The 22,281-nt window shown below is 39.6% G+C and overlaps 1 protein-coding gene across 2 annotated transcripts in view; it reads right to left on the bottom strand.

The window, feature by feature from the left end:
• LOC150079077 (DDB1- and CUL4-associated factor 11) overlaps positions 1–22,281 on the bottom strand; it is a 446,028-nt gene that overhangs the window by 202,280 nt on the left and 221,467 nt on the right. For both annotated transcript variants that reach the window (XM_090383756.1, XM_090383757.1), the window contains one exon: positions 14,028–14,071. In XM_090383756.1, coding sequence (XP_090239882.1) covers positions 14,028–14,071 — 44 coding nt within the window. The remainder of the gene's footprint in view (positions 1–14,027; positions 14,072–22,281) is intronic.

A 22,281-nucleotide genomic window follows, 5' to 3' on the forward strand; every position in this document is an offset into this window, starting at 1 on the left:
GTACACATTTTATGTTGTAACTTCTCAGGATCTTCGAGATACGTCCTGACACTCCTGGATAGTACGGAATGTAGGCGGATGATATGCCGACTTGCTTCGGAGGTCTTGGGTTGGAAGTAAGCTCTTGTGCCTGTAACAAGCATCTGTTTAGTACATGGGATGGATAACCGCATCTGGTTAAGTCCGCCTTCACACGGGAGATCTCGTTACGTCTAATTGTGTCGGTGCTGGAATGGCTCCAGGCCCTGGAGAACAGGGTGCGGGCAGTGCTATTGAGATGGCTTGGAGCGTGGCCGGACCCGTAGTTGGTGAATTGACCGCACCACATGGGTTTGCGGTATACTGAGGTCTCTAGATGTGGGCCTACGCGATGCACTAGCACGTCCAGAAACGGGAGCGAACCGTCCACCTCTGATTCTACGGTAAACTTGATGAAATTGGATAGAGAGTTGAGGTATTCTAGTAGTACCGTTTCAGAACCACGTGGTATTATGGTAAAAATATCGTCGACATATCTACACCACGTTGTAATAGGTGTAGGTGGGTTCTGGTGTATCTGCTTCTCCAGATCTTCCATGGCGATGTTAGCTACTACGGAACTGACAGGGGCACCCATAGCAGTGCCATGTACTTGTTTGTAGAGTGAGTCTTCAAAGGTGAAGATGCTGCTAGAGAGGCATAGGTTGAGGGCGGTACAGATGTCATCAGTGGATAGTGACGTCCTGGATTGGAGGCTTAAGTCGCTCTCAAGGAGCCTTCTGGCGCAGTGCACGGCCTGCTGTTCCCGTCCAACAGGCCGTGCACTGCGCCAGAAGGCTCCTTGAGAGCGACTTAAGCCTCCAATCCAGGACGTCACTATCCACTGATGACATCTGTACCGCCCTCAACCTATGCCTCTCTAGCAGCATCTTCACCTTTGAAGACTCACTCTACAAACAAGTACATGGCACTGCTATGGGTGCCCCTGTCAGTTCCGTAGTAGCTAACATCGCCATGGAAGATCTGGAGAAGCAGATACACCAGAACCCACCTACACCTATTACAACGTGGTGTAGATATGTCGACGATATTTTTACCATAATACCACGTGGTTCTGAAACGGTACTACTAGAATACCTCAACTCTCTATCCAATTTCATCAAGTTTACCGTAGAATCAGAGGTGGACGGTTCGCTCCCGTTTCTGGACGTGCTAGTGCATCGCGTAGGCCCACATCTAGAGACCTCAGTATACCGCAAACCCATGTGGTGCGGTCAATTCACCAACTACGGGTCCGGCCACGCTCCAAGCCATCTCAATAGCACTGCCCGCACCCTGTTCTCCAGGGCCTGGAGCCATTCCAGCACCGACACAATTAGACGTAACGAGATCTCCCGTGTGAAGGCGGACTTAACCAGATGCGGTTATCCATCCCATGTACTAAACAGATGCTTGTTACAGGCACAAGAGCTTACTTCCAACCCAAGACCTCCGAAGCAAGTCGGCATATCATCCGCCTACATTCCGTACTATCCAGGAGTGTCAGGACGTATCTCGAAGATCCTGAGAAGTTACAACATAAAATGTGTACAATTACCAGGTAGGAACCTACGTTCACTTGTCTCCAGTGTGAAGACCCCTGTCACACCTGTCTTACGCAGCAATGTAGTGTACCGTATCACCTGTAGGGCCTGTAACAGTTGCTACGTAGGTGAGACATCGAGACGTCTCCAGGATCGCCTCACGGAACACGACAGAGCAATCCGGCTTGCCGAAACTGACCAGTCCGCGCTTGCAGAACATTTTTGGGCTACCAACCACGATCTTGACCCCAAGCGCGACTTTGAGATAGTGGACCACGCGCGACACTTTCGCCACCGCCTATGGCTAGAGTCACTAAACATAATGAACAACCCTAAGGCATTAAATCGCCAGAAAGGCATGCGTATACATCCAATCCTGGAGACAACCGTTTTATTGATGGATGATCACTGGCGCAAGGCAGCACACGTCCGTGCTACAACAATGACGAATGAGTAACGTGCCACAGTTTGCTTGTAATGTATTTAAAAATTCTGTCAGTTGAGAAAGGGACACGAGTTCCGAAAGCTTCTGGAAATATTTTATTTTATTTTATTTTACTGGGTATACTTTAAATAAATATCTGTTAAAAAAGATTTCATATATTTTACGAAAATATTACGCACAGTACTAAATATTGAACACTGAGTCTGCCAACCTTATTTTATTTACAAAAATGTTTATCTGATAACAAAACATTTTGTAATTTTTTGGTTTTTATAATCATCCATTGGTGTCTCCTGTACAAGATTTCAACAGTAGTCTGCCAACATATTTGGATTCTATTTTCCCTGGTATCTTTTTTCCATTTGAGAAATATCGTTGTGAAAAAACATTTCACTGTGTTCATCGGAGATGGCTCCCAAGTTTTCAGGAAAATAGTCTAAATGTAAATGTCTAAAATGAAAATGAAACTTTAATGACACAAAGTCTAAAATGAAACTTTAATGACACATTGCATCCTAACCTTCTGTACTCTAAATTTAGTTACCACAATTTCACTGTAATTGTGTAATTTCTCCTTTCCTAAAAAGTTCCGGCTGATGTTTTTGAATGCCTTCTGGGCTCTTATTTCTGTAGCATTTAATTTAATTTTTTACTGAATTCTTCATCTTGGAATAGCAGTTTGATTTGAGGACCTAACAAAATTACCTCTTATCTTGGCTGCACTGGTTCAAGGAAATCTTTTGCCTTGAATAGGAAAATCCTTCTCCTTTTTACCCCCATTGCTTTCACAAATATTTTTATCAAGCCTAGATTGATATGTAGTGGAGGTAAACAGATTTTTGACTTATCCACCAAAGGAGGATGTGCTACATTTTTCTGGACTGGTGTAGTTCCAGAACCATCTGAGCATTTTTTTTTACCCTATAGTAGCAATACTTCGCTCAGATCGGCTGTCGCACTCACATAAAAAAACAGCAGTATTTAGTGCTTTAATCTTGCAACTCAGTCATACTTCATGTAGGGTTGAGGTACGTGCACATAAGAACACAATTAAGAAATTGTAGATTTTTTCTAATTTAAACACAGTTCACAATTTATACAAATTCAATAAAACACTTCACTTTGTTCACCACTTGCTCTCTGAAACACATGCACCTAGAACCCATATATATACACTGGTAGAAGAGTTTCTAGAAGGCTTACAATGTTTATAGAGAACTCAGTCAAAAGTTCTAGAATGTTGTAGAAAGCTCCAGAAAAATCCCGAGTGTTCTAGGAAAAAAATTTTAAAAATGAATAGATAAAATACATGAAAAGATGATTAAACCAACTACAGGTCTTGGTTTTCTGTCATTAACCTATGTTATTTTAAAATTGAGGGTGATGAGAACTTTTTAAGCACATATTTCCTATGAGAATCTGTTGAAGTTTTTTCAGAGAGGAAATTGATGCTGACCAATGTATAATCAAATAACTGAAAATAGGCATGCTCAACTAGTGGTTCTTTTTGTTTTTCCCAAAGTAAGCGGTGTATCAATCTCAAATTAAGACTTGGTGCATCGCTTTAAGAAATGGGTGCTTGCCCTAGAAACAAAAGTAACTCATTAGGGACTTGATTATCGTGTGACTTGCCAAGTGATGTACTCCTAATTTGGATCCCATAACAGATTAGCCTAGTGCATACTCCTGTTCGAGATTTAGTTTTATTGGGAGTTTTAGCATTAGCATTAGTAGAAGCATATGATGCAAGAAAGCAAGCTTATGCAGCATCAGCCAAAAAAAACAACCCTTCCACTTCACCTCTCCGTTCGTTCGAAATACCTGTCCAGCTGAGCCTTAAATTTATTTAGGCTATCAACTTCCGCAGCAAGGTATGGAAGTCTGTTCCACCAACCAACCAACTACCCGCTGGCTAAAGGCAAATTTCCACACATCTATCCTACATCTGTCTTTCCTCAATTTGAATTTATGCCCTCTCAGGTGATTATTCTGAGCAAGAGGCAGTATCCCATCAGCATGCTCAAACCATTCAAGGCTTTGTACACCTCTATCATATCACCTTGCCGGTGCCTGGTCTCCAGACACTGTAATTTGCAAAACTTAAGCCTTTCTTCGTAAGAGCAACACTTCGTTCCATTCACTAACCTTGTTGCCCTTCTCTGTTCTCGTTCCAGCAGCTCTACATCCTTCTTGAAATGAGGCCTCCAGACCTGTATACAGTACTCAAGGTGCGGCCGGAACATTGCCTTATACAAGGGAATAATCACCTCCCTATCCCTGCTAGAAATATTCCTGTATATCATTGATAAGACACCATGAGCTACTCTTGCAGCAGATAAATGGAACCTTTATCTCATGGCTAGTCCCATGGCTATTGGCCACAACTTTTGCCCATCTCTGCTCCCACCTCTGTCCAAACCAGATGGTTCTGTTGTCATTTCAGCCAAGGATAAAGCTGACCTGCTAGCATCCCATTTTTCTTCCAACTCATGTATTAATGATCTTGGTAAAACACCTCCCACCATTCCCAACACGCTCCATTCAATGCCTCCTGTAGTCTTCCGACAAAAGGATTTTGACAAATCTTAATGCTAAGAAAGCTCCAGGTCCCGATGGTATTTCTCGACTTGTTCTCAAAACTTGTGCTCCTGAACTTACTCCTGTTCTTTGCCGCTTTTTTCATTTTCTTATTCCAAAGGTGTTTTTCCTTCTGCTTGGAAATTTGCTCATATCCAGCCAGTTCCTAAAAAGGGTGACAAATCCCTCCCATCCGATTATCGTCCTATTGCAATTACTTCTACTCTTTCTAAAGTAATGGAGAAATCAATTAACCACCAACTCTTAAACTACCTAGAAACCTTCCGTCTGATCAACGATCGCCAGTATGGATTCCGTCAGTGTAGATCCACTGGTGATGTTCTGGCTTATGTTACCCATTTATGGACTAATTGAATGGAAAGGTTCGGTGAAACACATGTAGTTGCTCTTCAAATCTCAAAGGCTTTCGATCGTGTTTGGCATAAAGGTCTTCTAAACAAGCTTCCATCTGATGGTTTGCCAACTGTTTTTAGTAATTGGTTATCCAGTTTTCTCTCTGATCGCTCACTGAGGGTGATGGTAGATGGCTCTCTGTCTTCTAATTTCTCCACTAATGCCGGTGTCCCCCCAAGGTTCAGTTCTTTCCCCTACTCATTTCCTCTTGTACATTAATGACCTTCTTCCATTGACAGGAAATCCTATCCATAGTTTTGCTGATGATAGCACATTGCATTCCACTTTCCATTTTGAGAGTACACGCTTCTTGATTAGACCGGGGTTCGAGCCCGTCACCACCAAATACGGAGGATGCGAAAGGTCAAGGGAATGACCACCGCATATTCCCCGAGCAATATGGCCTTAGTTGCTAATGCTCCTAAAAACCAAATAAGAAGAAGAATAAGAAATAAGTCCATTTTGAGAAACCTTGTCCTGCTAAATCAGCTTCAACTTCTCGAAAATCTGCTACCAATTCCTTAAATGCCGATCTTCAGGTAATTCTTCAGTGGGGCAAAGACAACTTAGTTGATTTCAACCCTTCTAAAACTCAGTCTTGTCTTATATCTCGCAAAAAGGATTCTTCTGCTCCTATGCTTATCTTTAGTGACACTCCGATTTCTAGGCAAAATGATATATTTCTTTTGGGGATTACCCTGACTTCTAATCTCTCTTGGCACAAGCACATTACAAATATTGCTTCCTCTGCATTTAAAAAATTTGGTTTTCTCTTTCGCTCTCGGCATTACTTTTCTTCCAAATAGCTGCTCACTCTGTATAAATTGCAAATTCGCCCTGCCATGGAATATTGTTCCCACATCTGGGGTGGTGTCCCCAAAACCTCTCTCAGGCATCTTGATTCCATTCAGAAGAGGGCCGTTAGGTTAATTAATGATTCATCTCTAACAGAGTCTCTCCACTTGCTGTCTCATAGATGTACTGTTTCTGCTGCATGCGTCTTCTACAGATACTTCCATGGGCACTGTTCGTCTGAATTGGCTTCTACAATTCCCACTCTCTTTCAAAACAGTCCGACCACGTGCTGCCACGAGCCAACATCCATTTACTGTCCAACTTAAACTCACAGAACCAACTTTTCATCTTCCTTGTTTATTCATTCAACTGCCGTTTTCTGGAAAAAACTTCCTTCATATGTACTTCCTGAAAATTACAGTCTACAGAAGTTCAAGTCCAATGTCAACAAATATCTTCTTTTGTCTTCTCAACCTCCAACTCAAGCACGGTACTAAGTACTATTGGTTCGGTTCTAATACCTCTCGTGTTTGGGGTTTACATAAAAAAAAAAAAAAAAAAAACCGCGCCAAACCTTGGTAAGACGAGTCACAATAACTGCAAGAATTGTTTGTACCAGGTCATTAATTTGTGTTGCGAACGCGGAAAGAACCGAGCGATTGTTCAGCATAGTGTGTAATTTCCATATTGGGCAGGCCACAATTTTAAATTCCTTATTTTTAAAGAATATATTAAGTTGTTTGTGCCACTGTTCGGGACAGAAATAAAGTATTTTTTGATATTACTATTGTTGGTTGGTGTAGTATTTTGTATCCTATCCCTAGCTTCTACCCTAATTTGGTTTATTGTGGCAAGGGGATAACCCCTGTTTAAGAATCTGCTGGTTAATATTTCCAATTTGTATTTCTGAGACCAAAGCAGATTCCGTTGTTGAATATTTATAGGAAGGGGACAACCCCTGCCACTGTTCTATATACGGGACAGAAATAAAGTATTTTTTAATATTACGATTGTTGGTTGATGTAGTACTTTTTATCCTATGCCTAGCTTGTACCCTAATTAGGTTTATTTTAGCAAGGGGATAACCCTTTTAAGAATCTGCTGGTTAATATTTGTATTTCTGAGCTCAAAGCAGATTTCATTGTTGAATATTTATAGGCATTTAGAAAATGATTAAAGAAAATAGATCTCTTGTAGGAAAACGGGTGATAGCTGTTATAATGCAGAAGCATACCGGTGTTTGAAGGTTTTAAATATACGTTAAATTGGATTTTATTCGAGTCCCGAGTAAGTGTGAAATTTAAAAAATTTAATGACCTTGTATCCATACCCTCCCTTTCCAATGTAAATTGGACTCTAGAGTGAATATTATTAAACAAATGTAAAATGTCTTGGATAGTACTACTATCAGTAATAACTAGAACTTTGTCTAAATACTTCACATAGCATGTGATACGGGGTAGAAAAGGCGTCAAATGTATACGCTCAATCGTTGAGAGATAAATCTCTGATATTAAGCTGCTCAACTCAATCCCATCGGCAAACCAAAATATGTGTTTGTATACTTTGTCTTGAAAGGTGATATAGTTGGCCTCCAATAAGAGTTTAAGTGAAATATTAAGGGAAAATTAAGTGAAAAATTTGTTTAATGGGAAGCTTCGTATAATTGAGTTCATTTGATTTCTAATTGTGTTCAATAGGCCTTGAGGTTGTCACAGACATTCTCTCAGATATGCCAGACAAGCAGCACTTGCTACCTGGGAGTCTAAAACACTGATGGAACTGATGTCGGGTGACACTCAAGTCAAGTGGACCCAATTTCGGCGAAGTCTGGACGGTCTGTGACAGCCAAAACCTCTGCTTGCACCTTCACGATGGTGGGACTGTTAGTAATCCTGGGTATAACCTCCATGCACAAGTACATGGTGGGTGACCACCCAGGTGTAAACCAACGTAAGCAGGAGTCGAGGTGTGGCACCCACACCACATGGAGGAATGCCACCACTCTATGTTACCAGGCAGTAATAGGTGGTAGATGACTCTCATCAACCGGTGCAATACCACCACTTTGCTTATTGGAGGCTTGAAGTGGTGGAACCCATGTTTAGTCTCCAGAGCTAAGTTCCGGTCAACCCTTTCCTATCTCTTCCATCATGCAGAATGATTGATGACTTTTGAGGTTATGATGAACATCGTGGCGAGAACCAATATTCCTTATATTTCGAGGGTACAGCTCTAAAACGGTGTTCGCAGGCCGGCCGCTAGTTAGTACACCGGACTGAACCTAATGGTAACTCTCTAGGAGGCTTCCGGATCAGCTAGTGTATAATCTTGCTACCTCTACTCTGCCAGATAGTGACTGGAGGGAGTCCGAGTAGTGTGTATGCGGGGAGCATTGTCGAGGCCACGTTATGTCAAGGATCTGGGTATATTCTTATCACGTGTACGCCATATCCAAAAATTTCATTACTTCATACAGCATGTCCCACCCGCTTTTTCTTACTATTGAATACACCATGAATTGTCAATCGAATAGAGCAAGCTTATCTGCGAAAAGATCTAAACCTCCCAAACACTTCTCAATTCATTTAACAAATATACGTGGTTTCAATTCTAATCTTAACGATGTCCATTTCCACTTGTAGTCTGCCAAACCCCATGTACTTTTTCTGAGAGAATTTCAGTTATCGGTTGATTCAACTACTGCTCATCTGAGATGGCCAAATTATTCGCTGTATGATTTCTTTTCTCTCAAAGATGGTACTTGTGCATATGTCCATTCTGATATTTCCTGTCAGAGACTTGGCAATCTACTCTGTTTGATCTTCTCTGGCTTAAAATCTCTCTACCTCATTGTGTAAAATTCATTTGTTGTCTCTACCATTCTCCCAACCCCACTAATCACTTGGAGCTTTTTGACTTCCTCTCTTTGCAACTTGACTTTCTCCAGTCCAACTTTCCTAACAGTGAGGTAATTTTCCTTGGTGATTTTAATGTTCACAACTCCATCTAGCTTCCGTTTTCTAGTCACACCGACCCGGCTGGTTTAGATGCTGAAGCTTTTGCAATTACTAATGACCTTGCACAGATTGTTCATTTACCTACAAGAATACCGGACAATCCTAATCATACAGCCAACACGCTTGATCTTTTTCTCACAAACAACTCTTCTAAGTACACGGTCGAAGTGAGAGGTCCTTTAGGCATTTCAGATCACAACTTGGTGTTTGTCTATTCTCCAAGGGAGCCTTTATCTCATGGCTATTCCGAACCTCGTGTTGTTTGGCATTACAAGAATGCAAAATGGGATGACCTGCGAGACTTCTTTTCTTTGGTCGGATTACTGTTTCAAAACTTCTGATGTCAACGTTTGCTCAGATCGTGTCAGTGAAATTATTCTTGCAGGAATGGAATCCTTTATCCCACACTCCACTTTAAAATCTCATCCTTTATCTAAACCTTGGTTTTCCAATAAATATGCAAAGGCTGTTCACAAGAGAAGAATGTTGCATATCGTAATTGGCTTGTTTCTAATTCTTCAGTTTCATTTTCTGCTTACACCAAAGTTTGCAACAATTGTAAAGCAGTTATTAATCAGTCCAAACTAGAGTTTGAAGAGGTTAAGAGTAGAAAACTTGCTTCCTGCCCTAATGGTAGCCGAGCATTCTGGTCCCTTGAAAAAGCTATTGGCCGCAACTTTTGCACATCTCTGCTCCCACCTCTGTCCAAACCAGATGGTTCTGTTATCGCTTCAGCCAAGGATAAAGCTGACCTGCTAGCATCCCATTTTTCTTCCAACTCATGTATTAATGATCTTGGTAAAACACCTCCCACCATTCCCAACATGCTTCATTCAGTGGCTCCTGTGGTCTTGCGTCAAAAGGCTGTCAGAAGGATTTTGACGAATCTTGATGCTAAGAAAGCTTCAGGTCCCGATGGTATTTCTCCACTTGTTCTCAAAACCTGTACTCCTGAACTTACTCCTATTCTTTCCCGCCTTTTTTCACTTTCTTATTCCAAAGGTGTTTTACCTTCTGCTTGGAAATTTGCTCATATCCAGCCAGTTCCTAAAAAGGGTGACAAATCCTTCCAATCCAATTATCGTCCCATTGCAATTACTTCTACTCTTTCTAAATTAATGGAGAAATCAATTAACCACCAACTCTTAAACTACCTAGAAACCTTCCGTCTGATCAACGATCGCCAGTATGGATTCCGTCAGTGTAGATCCACTGGTGATGTTCTGGCTTATGTTACCCATTTATGGACTAATTTAATGGAAAGGTCCAGGGAAACACAAGTAGTTGCTCTTGACATCTGAAAGTCTTTTGATCATGTTTGGCATAAAGGTCTTCTAAACAAGCTTCCATCTTATGGTTTGCCAACTGTTTTTATTAATTGGTTATCCAGTTTTCTCTCTGATCGCTCAGTGAGGGTGATGGCAGATGGCTCTCTGTCTTCTAACTTCTCCACTAATGCCAGTATCCCCCAAGGTTCAGTTCTTTCCCCTATTCTTTTCCTCTTGTATATTAATGACCTTCTTCCATTGACTGGAAACCCCATCCATAGTTTTGCCGATGATAGCACATTACATTCCACTTCTCGAAAATCTGCTACCAATTCCTTAAATGCCGATATTCAGGTAATTCTCCAGTGGTTCAAAGACAACTTAGTTGATTTCAACCCCTTCTAAAACTCAGTTTTGTCTTATATCTCGCTAAAAGGATTCTTCCGCTCCTATGTTTATCTTTAGTGACACTCCGATTTCTAGGCAAAATGAAATATCTCTTTTGGGGATTACCTTGACTTTTAATCTCTCTTGTCCCAAGAACATTACAAATATTGCTTCCTCTGCATCTAAAAAACTTGGTTTTCTCTTTCGCTCTCGGTGTTACTTTTCTTTCAAACAGCTGCTCACTCTGTATAAATTGCAAATCTGCCCTGCCATGGAATATTATTCCCACATCTGGGGTGGTGCCCCCAAAACCTCTCTCAGGCTTCTTGATTCCATTCAGAAGAGGGCAGTTAGGTTAATTAATGATTCATCTCTAACAGAGTCTCTCCACTCACTGTCTCATAGGCGTGCTGTTTCTGCTGCATGCCTCTTCTACAGATACTTCCATGGGCACTGTTCTTCTGAATTTGCTTCTATAATTCCCGCTCTCTGTTTCAAAACAGTCCGAACACTTGCCGCCACCAGCCAACATCCATTTACTGTCCAACTTCAAACTCACAGAACCAACTTTTCATGTTCCTCGTTTATTCATTCAACTGCTTCATATCATTTTAACATATCAAAAAACATATCATTTTAACATAACAAAAAACATATCATTTTAAATAAATGATATGTTTTCTGGAACAACCTTCCTCATACGTATTTCCTGAAAATTACAGTCTACAGAAGTTCAAGTCCAATGTCTACAAACATCTTCTTTCGTCTTCTCAACCTCCAACCCAAGCACGGTACTAAATACTATAGGTTCTAATACCTCTCATTTTTGGGGTTTACATAAAAAAAAAAAAAAATTCAAAGTTTGAGGTGTACTTTGTTGGGAATGCCCAAAAAATTATTTTAATACCCATTCTAAGTGATGAGGTTCTGCCATTTCAACAAGTATGTCACCTGACTGTAGTCTGCAGACCATCTGAAGAGGGTCAGCAATACTCTACACATCTTTTTACTAACAAGCTGTGAGGACTTGTTTAGCATTATCTTTTAGCACTGGAAGTCATAGTACCTTCTTCCTCATCCCTTTCATTAAGATCAAGCGATCCAGGTGGTACTGAACTAATATAGTCTATATTTTCATTCTTTTGGCTGTGAGAGATTAGCTTTTCTTCCCAAGTTTCCCACTGCACCACAGAGAGGTAGGAGCAGTGCCATGAGGTGACCAAGTGGCATTGTTAGTTTGGTTAGTACTAAGAGAAAAAGGAACAAAGGTGGATTTACTTTCTGGGATTCTGACTCCTGCTTGTAGTACAAAAGGGCTGTAGATAATATGTGAAATAAGGAAAACAGTACTTGGAACAAAAAAAATTTGTCAAAAATGCCTGTTAGAGAATACTTTGATACACCTGACACCTAGGGCTTCACCTGTTTGGTATTAGTGAAGGCATAATTAGCGAATGCACATGTTGGTGGGCACTGCTGATGCCCAAATGAGTAGAGAATAACTAAATAAATGTGTGACACACACACACAGGATGAATCTGTTGCACTTAGCAGTTGCTGCTTGATCCATCACAACTAACAAAATGTGAAATGAAGTTTGATGATATGTGCATTGAAAATTAGTTTGGTGTTAAAGACAACACCAAGATCAGAGTGAGTTTCAGCAAATAGTGTTTCCAGTCCTACAAGAGAGAGTTGTATTCAAGTAGGATGGTGTTTCAGAGTGATCATCTGTGCAGATTTAGCTGGGTTCATCTAACAGAAGTTTTTGAGATAATCCTGTAGGTCATTCAGATTTCCAATAACTGCACACCTGATATCTTCTACATAGTCATCAAGTTTAAGATGTTAATATCATTGCAATAGTAAATTACGTCTCCTTTTTCGAGTATGTAGAGAACAATGATGGCAGTAAATAAAATCCCAGAGCAAATGCCCCTTGTGGGACACCAGCTGTGATTTTCCTTGAAATTGTCCGACATTCTGTCTTGAGGTTGATGTTTATTTACTACAGCAGCATAATTAGGAATAATAACACGTGACACTGATAGTTATTATTTGCTCAAAATCATGATTAAACTGACTCCAAGTCCAGTATCAACTGGGAAGAATCAAAAAATGAACTGCTATTGGAATAAACAGTTGGTATACAGCTGTGTCACTCTGGTTGAAAACCAATGTTTTCACAAAAAAAAAAAAAAAAAAAAAGGGATGTTCTATAGAAGTGGCTGCTGCTCCTGTCACTGTTATAGAACATCTCAAAATCTTCAATGTAGCATTGTTTTATGTGTGTATGTCATACTGTGGAGGTTCTTTTTTAAGTGGTCAAGCTATATCAACTTGAAAGCAGAAGGAATTAGGTTGATTTGATTTTTTATGTGTGCAAAAACAACAAGGGTATAGTGCGCCAAAGGAATTAGGACAAATGAGATGAGTCATGGCTGAGACAACAATAATGAGATTTTGTTAGAAAATGTAAGTAGGGCCTAGAAAGTAATAGACAGAAATAGGCATTGCTAAGATTAGAACTGAAATACACATAGCTCCTCAGCCAGGTATATATATATGGCTGAGGAGACTCTGGGAGTGCAATCCCCCCCCCATGCATGCTCATCACACAGATTTCCTTTATTCATAGCTGGCAGAGAAGCAGCAGCAAGATTATAAGCTAGCCACTAGCTGATGTGGACACCAGTAAAAGCATTAAGAATAAATTCAGCCTGGTAGACAATCAAGCAGCCAACCTGCAAAAACCATTTTAAAGCTGTACTTCCAAAATGTAAGTAATATTAGTATCCTGTCCTGATCCCTCATAACCTCTAAAGGAATGACACACAATGAACCCACTGTGCAACAGAAAAGAGATGGAGTAATATCAGCATTTTTTACAGAGACTAAACAGTTTGGTGCTTCAAACTTTGATTAAGCAAAGTGTTATTCCACCAGGTGGTGAAATCATTTACCACCTGCTGTACCTGAATTACAACTTCATGGGCATTTTATACATATGAGCGATGATCTGGGTTAATTAACACTAGGTTAACTGACTATGTGCATGTCTCATATTCCAGTATTTCCCAACCTTTTTTCAGATATGGACCACAAAATAAAAAAAAAATAAAAAAATAAATTAAACAACCAAATATATTTATAACTGTTTTTTTTTTTTTTTAAATAAATGATATGTAGTTGGCCTTAACACATGTAATATAATCATTAGTTTGTTATAGGTATAATTATATTTTCCCATCAATGTTAACAGGATTGCTGCCTACTGCAAAAAAGCTCAAATTTACTGTTAAGTCCCACAGGCCACAAATGGTCTGCAGACTGCAGGTTGGGCAACATTGTCTTATTCAGTGAGTGATTAAAATGGCAGTCACGTCTCTTTGACAATCACCTCTAGAGGAGTAACCATGTTGTTCTCCAACCTAAAAATAAATATAAAATTCGGACTAGCTGCATTTTTGAAATGATAATTTCATTATTTCTGAATACTATTTTTGTTCATATTAATATTTATATAACCAAAATTAAAGCATAACAAAAAATTACTTACTACATTCTGACCAGCTACAGTAGATAAAATGCCTCCCATCAGGACTAAAAAAACAAAATGTTACAGTATATATCAAAAAAATCAGAAACATTTTGCATAAATTTTATTTACTTTATTTAGAAAATCAAACAAGAACGAAACCACCATAATATCAATAATATATGTTATCCTTTAAAAAGATGTGGTCATGGAACATTTGTAGTTATGAACAAAATGTGAATTGATTCAAAGAAAGCCATTGCATATTTGGTTACAATGGCTACTTAAATGCATTACAGAAAATGAAAGACTTTCTGCTGATTTCTGGTAGAAAGCAGTGAGTATTATGCTCTACTCCATTCCACATTTAACATTCATGAGATCCACTAATGAATAGTGTCACCTTGGCTGTACCCTAAATCTGCATTCCAGTTCATTCCAAGGATGTTAAAATGGGTTGTAGTCACGGCTTTGTGCTGGAAGAAAAGAATGGAACCATAAATGCAGAACTCTGCATTTATGGGTGCTACTGCAACAGGATTAGTAAAATAGTAATTTGTTGCATGCAATGAGACCAGTAGACCTAGTTCATACCATGAGAACCCTTCCCCCTGAGACAATAACACATGGTTCCAAGTTCAAGACTGGGAGAATGCACCCATATAATTAAAACTGTCCCAGCAACCTCAATATACAAACATGCCTTTCAGACTGGAAGAGTGTATAGCACAGCCCATTGATCTATGGAAATTCTAGAAATATATATTTATTACATCAATATATTTCTATGAAAAACTGAAGTCTAGGTCTAACAGAGAAATAAGATTATCAACTGTTTCAAAGTGCATTGGCTCCTGTCAGTCAGTATTTTTATGCTTACCTTGTAGTTTCTTGGCCTCAATGTCACCTCTGGATTTCTATTTCTTCTGCATTTGTCAGAAGATGATGTCCTGAAAATGTTTAATTCCTGAGCAACAGAAAGAATAAATAATTTGTCGCACTGTAGCTAGCTATCAACCCCCCAAGAAACACCAGATTTCCCCCAAATACCATTAACTTTTTCATGTGCTAATCATTCAGTATACATATTTGAAATTAATGATGTGCTAATTGCTTTTCATCCTAATACATGGTACTTATGGTGGATAGTGCACATGCTGTGTGATAAGTTACTCGCTGTGCAGTAACAGGTGGGAAGGTCGGTGTGTTCAAATACAGCAGAACCTTTATTGTAAATCTGTCTGAAATGTAACAAAATAGTAATTTGGAGCATGGCTCTGTAATGTACATATATGAGTAGACATTCATCCAAATATTTGGCTTCTAAAAATACAACTAAGGTTATTGTTGTTGTTATTTGGTTTTTAGGAGCATTAGCAACTAAGGCCATATTGCTCCGGGATATGCGGTGGTCATTCCCTGACCTTTCCGCATTCTCCATATTTGGTGGTGACGGGCTCGAACCCCGGTCTAATCAAGAAGCGTGTGCTATGCACTGCTGCTCCTTCCCACCTGGCTACGGAGGCGCTACAACTAAGGTATTTCATATATTTGAATAGGCATCTAGGCTGTTGTCAGTATGAGTTAATGTCATCAGGTCTCCATGCAGCAAACAAAATGATTTACATATTAACGCAAGAAAATGATATCAATTTTTAAAGAATACTTTTGAAAGTACAAAAGAACATATATACTTGCCAAAACTATCTTGCCTCTTCTGCATCTAGCAATTTTTAATTGCACAAAAATTTGTAAAATAAAGTTGTTAAATGAAACACTTTGTTTTACAAATTTTTGTACCCTTCAAAGATGCTAGCTGCAGAGATAAGGTACTTTTAGAAAATACACGAGGATTATCCCAAAAGTAATGTCCAAAAGTTAATTTAAAATGAATTTATTTAATAACATAATTTATATTAAAAATCTTCGATGTAGTCTCCTTCACATTTTATGACTGCTTCCTAACATTCAGGTAATTTTTAAACGCTGTTTAACTGTCTGCCAAAGTTAAGCTGTGATGCTGGTCCATGGCTGCATTGAACATTTGTAAAGACAGAAATAATCGTCCATGCAGCAGTTCCTTGAGCTTGACATTTGCAAGAGATTTGACAACAGACTAATTGCAAAGACTCAATATCAGACCTATGGGGGGGGGGGAATGTAGTGCTTCCCACTTGTAATTGGTAAAAACAATCTGCATGACATGAAATCTTGCATTGTCATGGGGAATGAACACACCAGTTTCCAACAGGTGGCCATATCTGACAAATTTTCAGGAATAATTTCTGATGAAGAAATGTAGCATAGCAATCTCCAGTTACTGATCTTCCAAGTGGTACATGATCAGCAGCAATAAAGCTCTCATAATCATAGGCCATGATAACCACGTATTTCATCCTTGATTGTTGCTGGCAACATTTAGAGGGGCATGGCAAAGATGGATTCTTCCACTGAGCTGATTGTGATTTCAAGGAAGGTTCAAGACATGTGTCATCAATGGCAAGACATGCATTTTAAAAAAATTTCACCTTCTTGTCGGTAATGTGTGTTCATCCAAGAGCAAATGTGAGACCCATCAGGCAGAAACCTTTAATTTTTCTAGCACCTCAGTCAAAATTTGGTAAACAGGCGATTTCAGTATTTCAGATTTATTGGCTATCTCTTCATAGGTCATACATCTGTCTTTCCCCAAAATGGTGGTAATAATGACTGCCAATGTAGATGTTTTCAGCCTACCTAAATCCTGCTTTGTTAACTAGAGAATATATATATGCAAATAACATTCACTTTTACTATGGCTTAGGCAGAATGGATATAAGCAATTCCAAGTAAATATCTTCTACTAAAAGTAATCTTCAGACAAAACAAAACAAAACTAGTCAACTATATAGCAGAATATACATTACTCAAGTAAATTAATCAATTAAATTTATTAACCTTGTTAATTTTCATTGTTAATTAATTATATTGTATTTAAACAGAAATCATGCTCCAGACTAGAGCAGCAAAGCAAGGTCCACAAAGTATCAGGAGTGCTGTGGTTATGGGGAAAACTGAAGGGATCGATTCTCCAACGCATCTCAGCCTAAAGAAATGTGCTACTTGTGAAATGTTTGCAGACCTTTCTCTGACAGGACATGATGCTGCCAAGGGGGAAGCCTTTGTGTGTGAAGAAGTTAAGCACCAACTCAGCGTTGTTATGGGTCTTTACGAGAGCTTGAAAGACAGGGTAGATGGCCTCGAAGGACTTAAATTGAGGGACCCATCAAGCTCTTAGCTGCCCACATCAATGCTAGAGCTTGCACTTGTTTATCAGGCAACAAAGTGGCAACTTTCAGGGCGAATGTGCTAGTCCCACAGGTGCTAATTATTGTCGGTGACTCTAATGTTAGGAAGATGGAAATACAGGCTGGCCTCGATTAACGTGATTAATTTGTTCTGAGAGCGCATTGCGCAAAACGGAAATGCGTTAATCGAATATAATAATCAATAGGAAAAATTATAATTGGTCCTTGACCTTCTGGAATGTCAATAAAGAATTTTAAAAATACCTTTTAAATAACTTTTTAACTGTATACAATGTAAAATATAATGCACATAATTATAGAATTAAATAATTATTGCATAAAACAGCAGTTCCCAACCTGTACACCGCAGAACGTTTTAACTTTTCGAGGGAAACACAGCGATACTCGACATCTGTCAGACACCGCACGAACTACTAGCTTGAGGTAGTTCACAGTTTCAACATTTCTTATTAAATTGTTTGGACCTAAGTACTAAACGGAACTGTTAGGTATTTATTTTGGTCTGGGTGCGCCGTGAAAAAATTACCGAGACGCTAAGGGCACTACGAACCGACAAAGTTTGGGAATCTCTGGCGTAAAATACACAATGAAGAAATGACTGTTGCGGAAATATCTGAACGGTGTTGACTTTCTCTTTTCTTCAATCAATTTCCGATAGCCGACAACAATCTTCTCTGGGCCCTGGCGAAATAAATATCGCAGAGAACCTGAAACCTTTTCTTCGAGGTTCTCTGCGATATGAAAGATTTCATCTAGTTCTTTTCATTTTCATCTGGCTCATTTAAAAATTTGAATTTTTTAAATGCAAGTCTGCATTGACTTTATTAGCAGGAGACAAACAAGTAACACGTCTTCTTCCAATGGTTGATGGACCACACTGAGGCGGGCAGCAGGCAAACGTTTGTTTATTGCCTGTCCGACGCGCAATTCAAATCTTTTTCAACTATTGAATAAAAAAAAAAAAAAAAAAAAAAAAAAGATTGCGTTAACTGGAAATTTGCATTGTGTAAAGTGAAAAGTGGTATAATTTTTTCAAATAGCAGTAATTGAAATGCGTTAATCGAACTCGCGTTATGCGAGGCCTGGCTGTATATTGTGCAAAAAGGATAGGTGGAATAGGACCAGCATATGTCTGCCAGGGGTAAAATTTGATGATGTTGTACAGTAGATATCTTTTAAGGGCTTAAAAAACATGTGACAATGTGAAAAGCTTGCAGGCCTGTCTAGAACAGAACATGATCTAAGCAAAGAAGGATGTCTTTGTGTGTCTTCGGTGGACAATGCAATGTTGTGTCAGTGTGGTGTCACGTAAGCACAGGGAAAGGGAAAATGAGAATAGGTGTGTGTTATAGGCCTAATGAATCTGATGAGTATAATGAGCAATTATGCAGGGACTGTGAAGAAATTAGGCGCCAACTAGGTGAAATTAGGTGCAAACTCAGTGTTCTGATGGAAGCTATGAGAATTTGAGATGTAGGGTAGATGCCGTCGAAGAAATTAATATGAGGGCCCATCAAGCTCTCAGCTGCCCAACTCAATGGCAGAAACCCCACCCCTGTGCATCAGGCAACACAGCAGCAACCTCCAAGGCAGAATGTGCTGGTCCCCACAGAAAGTAGTTATTGTTGGTGACTCTAATGTCAGGGGGGGGAGGAGAGAGAGAGAGAGAGAGAGAGAGAGAGAGAAGGAATATATTACGCAAAAAGAATATGTAGAACAGAACCACACAGTATGTTTTGCCAGGGGTGAAAGTTGATGACGTTGTAGGACAGATATCTTTTAAGGGCACAAAAGGTGATATTGTTGTACATATTGGCACTAATGACCTCAAGAGTAAGAGATCTGCAGATTTACTTATTAAGTACAGGTCAATGCTAAAAAAAAAATAGCGAGTTAGGGTAAAATTTGAAAGTATCTGCAATTCTGCCCAGACACAATAGAAGAGAGTATATGATGAGAGCCTTGTCAATCAATTCGGCACTGGAGAGATTGTGCAAGGCTCACGTGGTAGGATTTTTTTCAGTGTGGTCTGCGCTTGCTAACAGGAGAGACTGCTTCTACAGGAATGGGATACATTTAAATAGAAAGGGTGCAAGAATATTTGCTGATGCTATCGAGGCAGTGTTAGGTGGGTCGGAAAACACTAGCTTGGAGGGGATTCAGCCTAAAACATTAACAGTAGCTGCAGGCAGCGGTGAAATCAATTTTTGCACTGCTTCTATTGTAATGAGCAGCAGCCTAGAGAGTAAGTTGCTGAGGATTTCAAGAGCTACTGGGAATTGTAATGGAACAAGCAAATACATCGGCTGTGTTAAGGCAACTAAGAGTAAGAACACGTGCATGTATACTTGCATGTACACCAATGCTAGAAGTATAGTAAATAAATTTGATGAATTTGAAGTGCTGGTCAAGATATCAAAAGTGGATATTGTTGGGACATCAGGAAAGCGGTGCCACATGGACATATGCAGTGCAGAATTGGTATTTGGTACAATGAGTACAGAAAGGATAGACAGGACAGGAACGGAGGAGGGTTATTCTGTTAGTTAAGAAACAAAAAATCTAAGGAAATCCAATTGACTTCGGTGGACAATACAATGTTGAGTCAGTGTGGTGTGACGTAAGCACAGGGAAAGGGAAAATGAGAGTAGGTGTGTGTTATAGGCCTAATGAATCTGATGAGTATAATGAGCAATTGTGTAGAGAAATAACAGTGGCCCAGTAAATAAGAATATCTTATAATGGGGGATTTTAACTTTACAGATATTAAATGAAACTTGTGGGTTGGTCACTCACACACTAGCAAGACTTTTGTGGATTTATCGGATGACTGTTTTCTACAGCAACATGTTCGAGAGGCAAACAGAGGAAGTAATACTCTTGACTATCAGCAGTGATTCTTCATGCATGAAGAATCTGCAGATAAAGGAACCACTAGGTGGCAGTGATCACATTGTACTGATGTGGGATTTACTTAAAGATTTAACTACCATCAGGGGTAAGGAGAAGGGATTTTGCTTTCGTAAAGGTGACTACAGTGGTCTCAGAGAGTTTTTGAATTCTATACACTGGGATCAACTGATGATGTTAAAAACAGCAAATTCTAAATGGGAAGCGTTCAGGGATTTAATCTTGGAGGGTACTAGGCTTTTCATACCAACTGAGAAATACTGTTCAAGGTTTAGGCCAAAATGGATCTCAGATGAATTAATGAGGCTCGTATCAGAGAAGATAAATGCATGGGATGCATATAAGTTATCAGTTGACACAGAAGCCTATGGCAGATATAAGCTAGTCTGTAATCAAGTTACAAAGGAAGTTAGGCAAGCAAAGGCAGATTACAAGAGATCTTTGGCAAAGGATGCAGAGAAAAACAGCAAAGAGTTCTTTACTTATGTAAATTCTAGAAGGAAAGGGATGAATCAGATTGGTCCATTTAACATAGATGGTTTGACTTTTAATGATCATGCTCAGGTAGATGATAAACTGAATGAGTATTTTGCATCTACATTCACACATGAGGAGTTATTCAATGAGAGGAGTGCCAGAAGTTTATCAAACTCTAACAGGGAGCTAAGTAATTTTGTAATAACTGAGAGCAAAGTGGAGGAAAAATTGTTGAAGTTAAACATAAGGAAGGCACCTGGGGTGGATGGGATCCAGTTATATTAAAGGTGGCAGCAAAGGAAGTAAGCAAACCCTTAGCCGTAATTATAAAAGCTTCCTTGAACTTAGGGGAGGTCCCCATGGACTGGAGATGTGCAAATGTGTCCCCAATTGACAAAGGGAGATCAAAGGTGTCAGGGGTAATTACAGATCAGTTAGTCTAACTTCTGTTCCAGGGAAAATAATGGAGTCACTGATTAAGGAAGTGTTTCAGGATCATCTAGACAAGAATGCAGTTATAGTTCAGACACAGCATGGATTTGTTAAAGGGAAGTCTTGTCTGACCAATTTGATTGGATACTACAATGTGGTCACAAAGGAACTGGATGCAAAGAATAATTCTGATATCATATACTTGGATTTCAGGAGAGCTTTTGATACTGTTGCACATGGAAGACTACTGAAAAAATTGGAGTGGTATGGCATTAAGGGCAAGTTGCTACAACAACTTGGGAAGGTTAATGGGAAGGTTGGGTGGGAGACGACAGAGAGCGGTAATCAATGGGCACTGTCTTCGTATTGGCGCATTATAGCCTCAGTTGCTGATGCGCCAATAAACTCCAAACCAATCCAATCCAACTGTCTTCGTAAATTAATGTTATTAGTTCACGAAGCAATTGTTGTTTTTCGTTTGTTTGTTTGTTATTTGGTTTTTAGGAGCATTAGCAACTAAGGCCATATTGCTCCGGGAATATGCAGTGGTCATTTCCTTGACTTTTCCGCATCCTCTGTATTTGGTGGTGACGGGCTCGAACCCCGGTGTAATCAAGAAGCGTGTGCTACACACTGCTGCTCCTTCCCACCTGGCTACGGAGATGCCTGTTGTTTTCAGTATTTATCTATGATACTGATGAAGGTATATCATGGTTAATGTATAAGTCTGCAGACGATACGAAGGTTGGCAGGGTTGTTAATGACAGTAATGATAGTACGCAGCTGCTACAGGACCTGGAAAAGTTGAGCAGATGAGGGGTGGCAAGTGAAGTTTAACATTGACAAAAGTAAAGTACAGAGTAACGTACCAATTGGGAGATACTACACTCAGGGTAGTGGAGAATGAAAAGGACCTGGGGTAATTATGCAGTCAGATATAAAGTTTTCTGAGCAGTGCAAAAAGGCTTCATGAGCCTTTTTGCACTGCTCATGGCGTCTTGTCAATAATATACAGGAATTTTGCTAACAGGGATAAGGGGGTGATTGTCCCTTTGTATAAAGAAATGGTTAGGCCACACCTTGAGTACTATACAGGTCTGGAGGCCTCATTTTAGGAAAGATGTAGAGCTGCTGGAACAAGTACAGAG

This window comes from Mastigoproctus giganteus, chromosome 10, assembly GCF_048544385.1.
Source record: "Mastigoproctus giganteus isolate SK-2022 chromosome 10, ASM4854438v1, whole genome shotgun sequence".
Classification (NCBI taxonomy): domain Eukaryota; kingdom Metazoa; phylum Arthropoda; class Arachnida; order Uropygi; family Thelyphonidae; genus Mastigoproctus; species Mastigoproctus giganteus.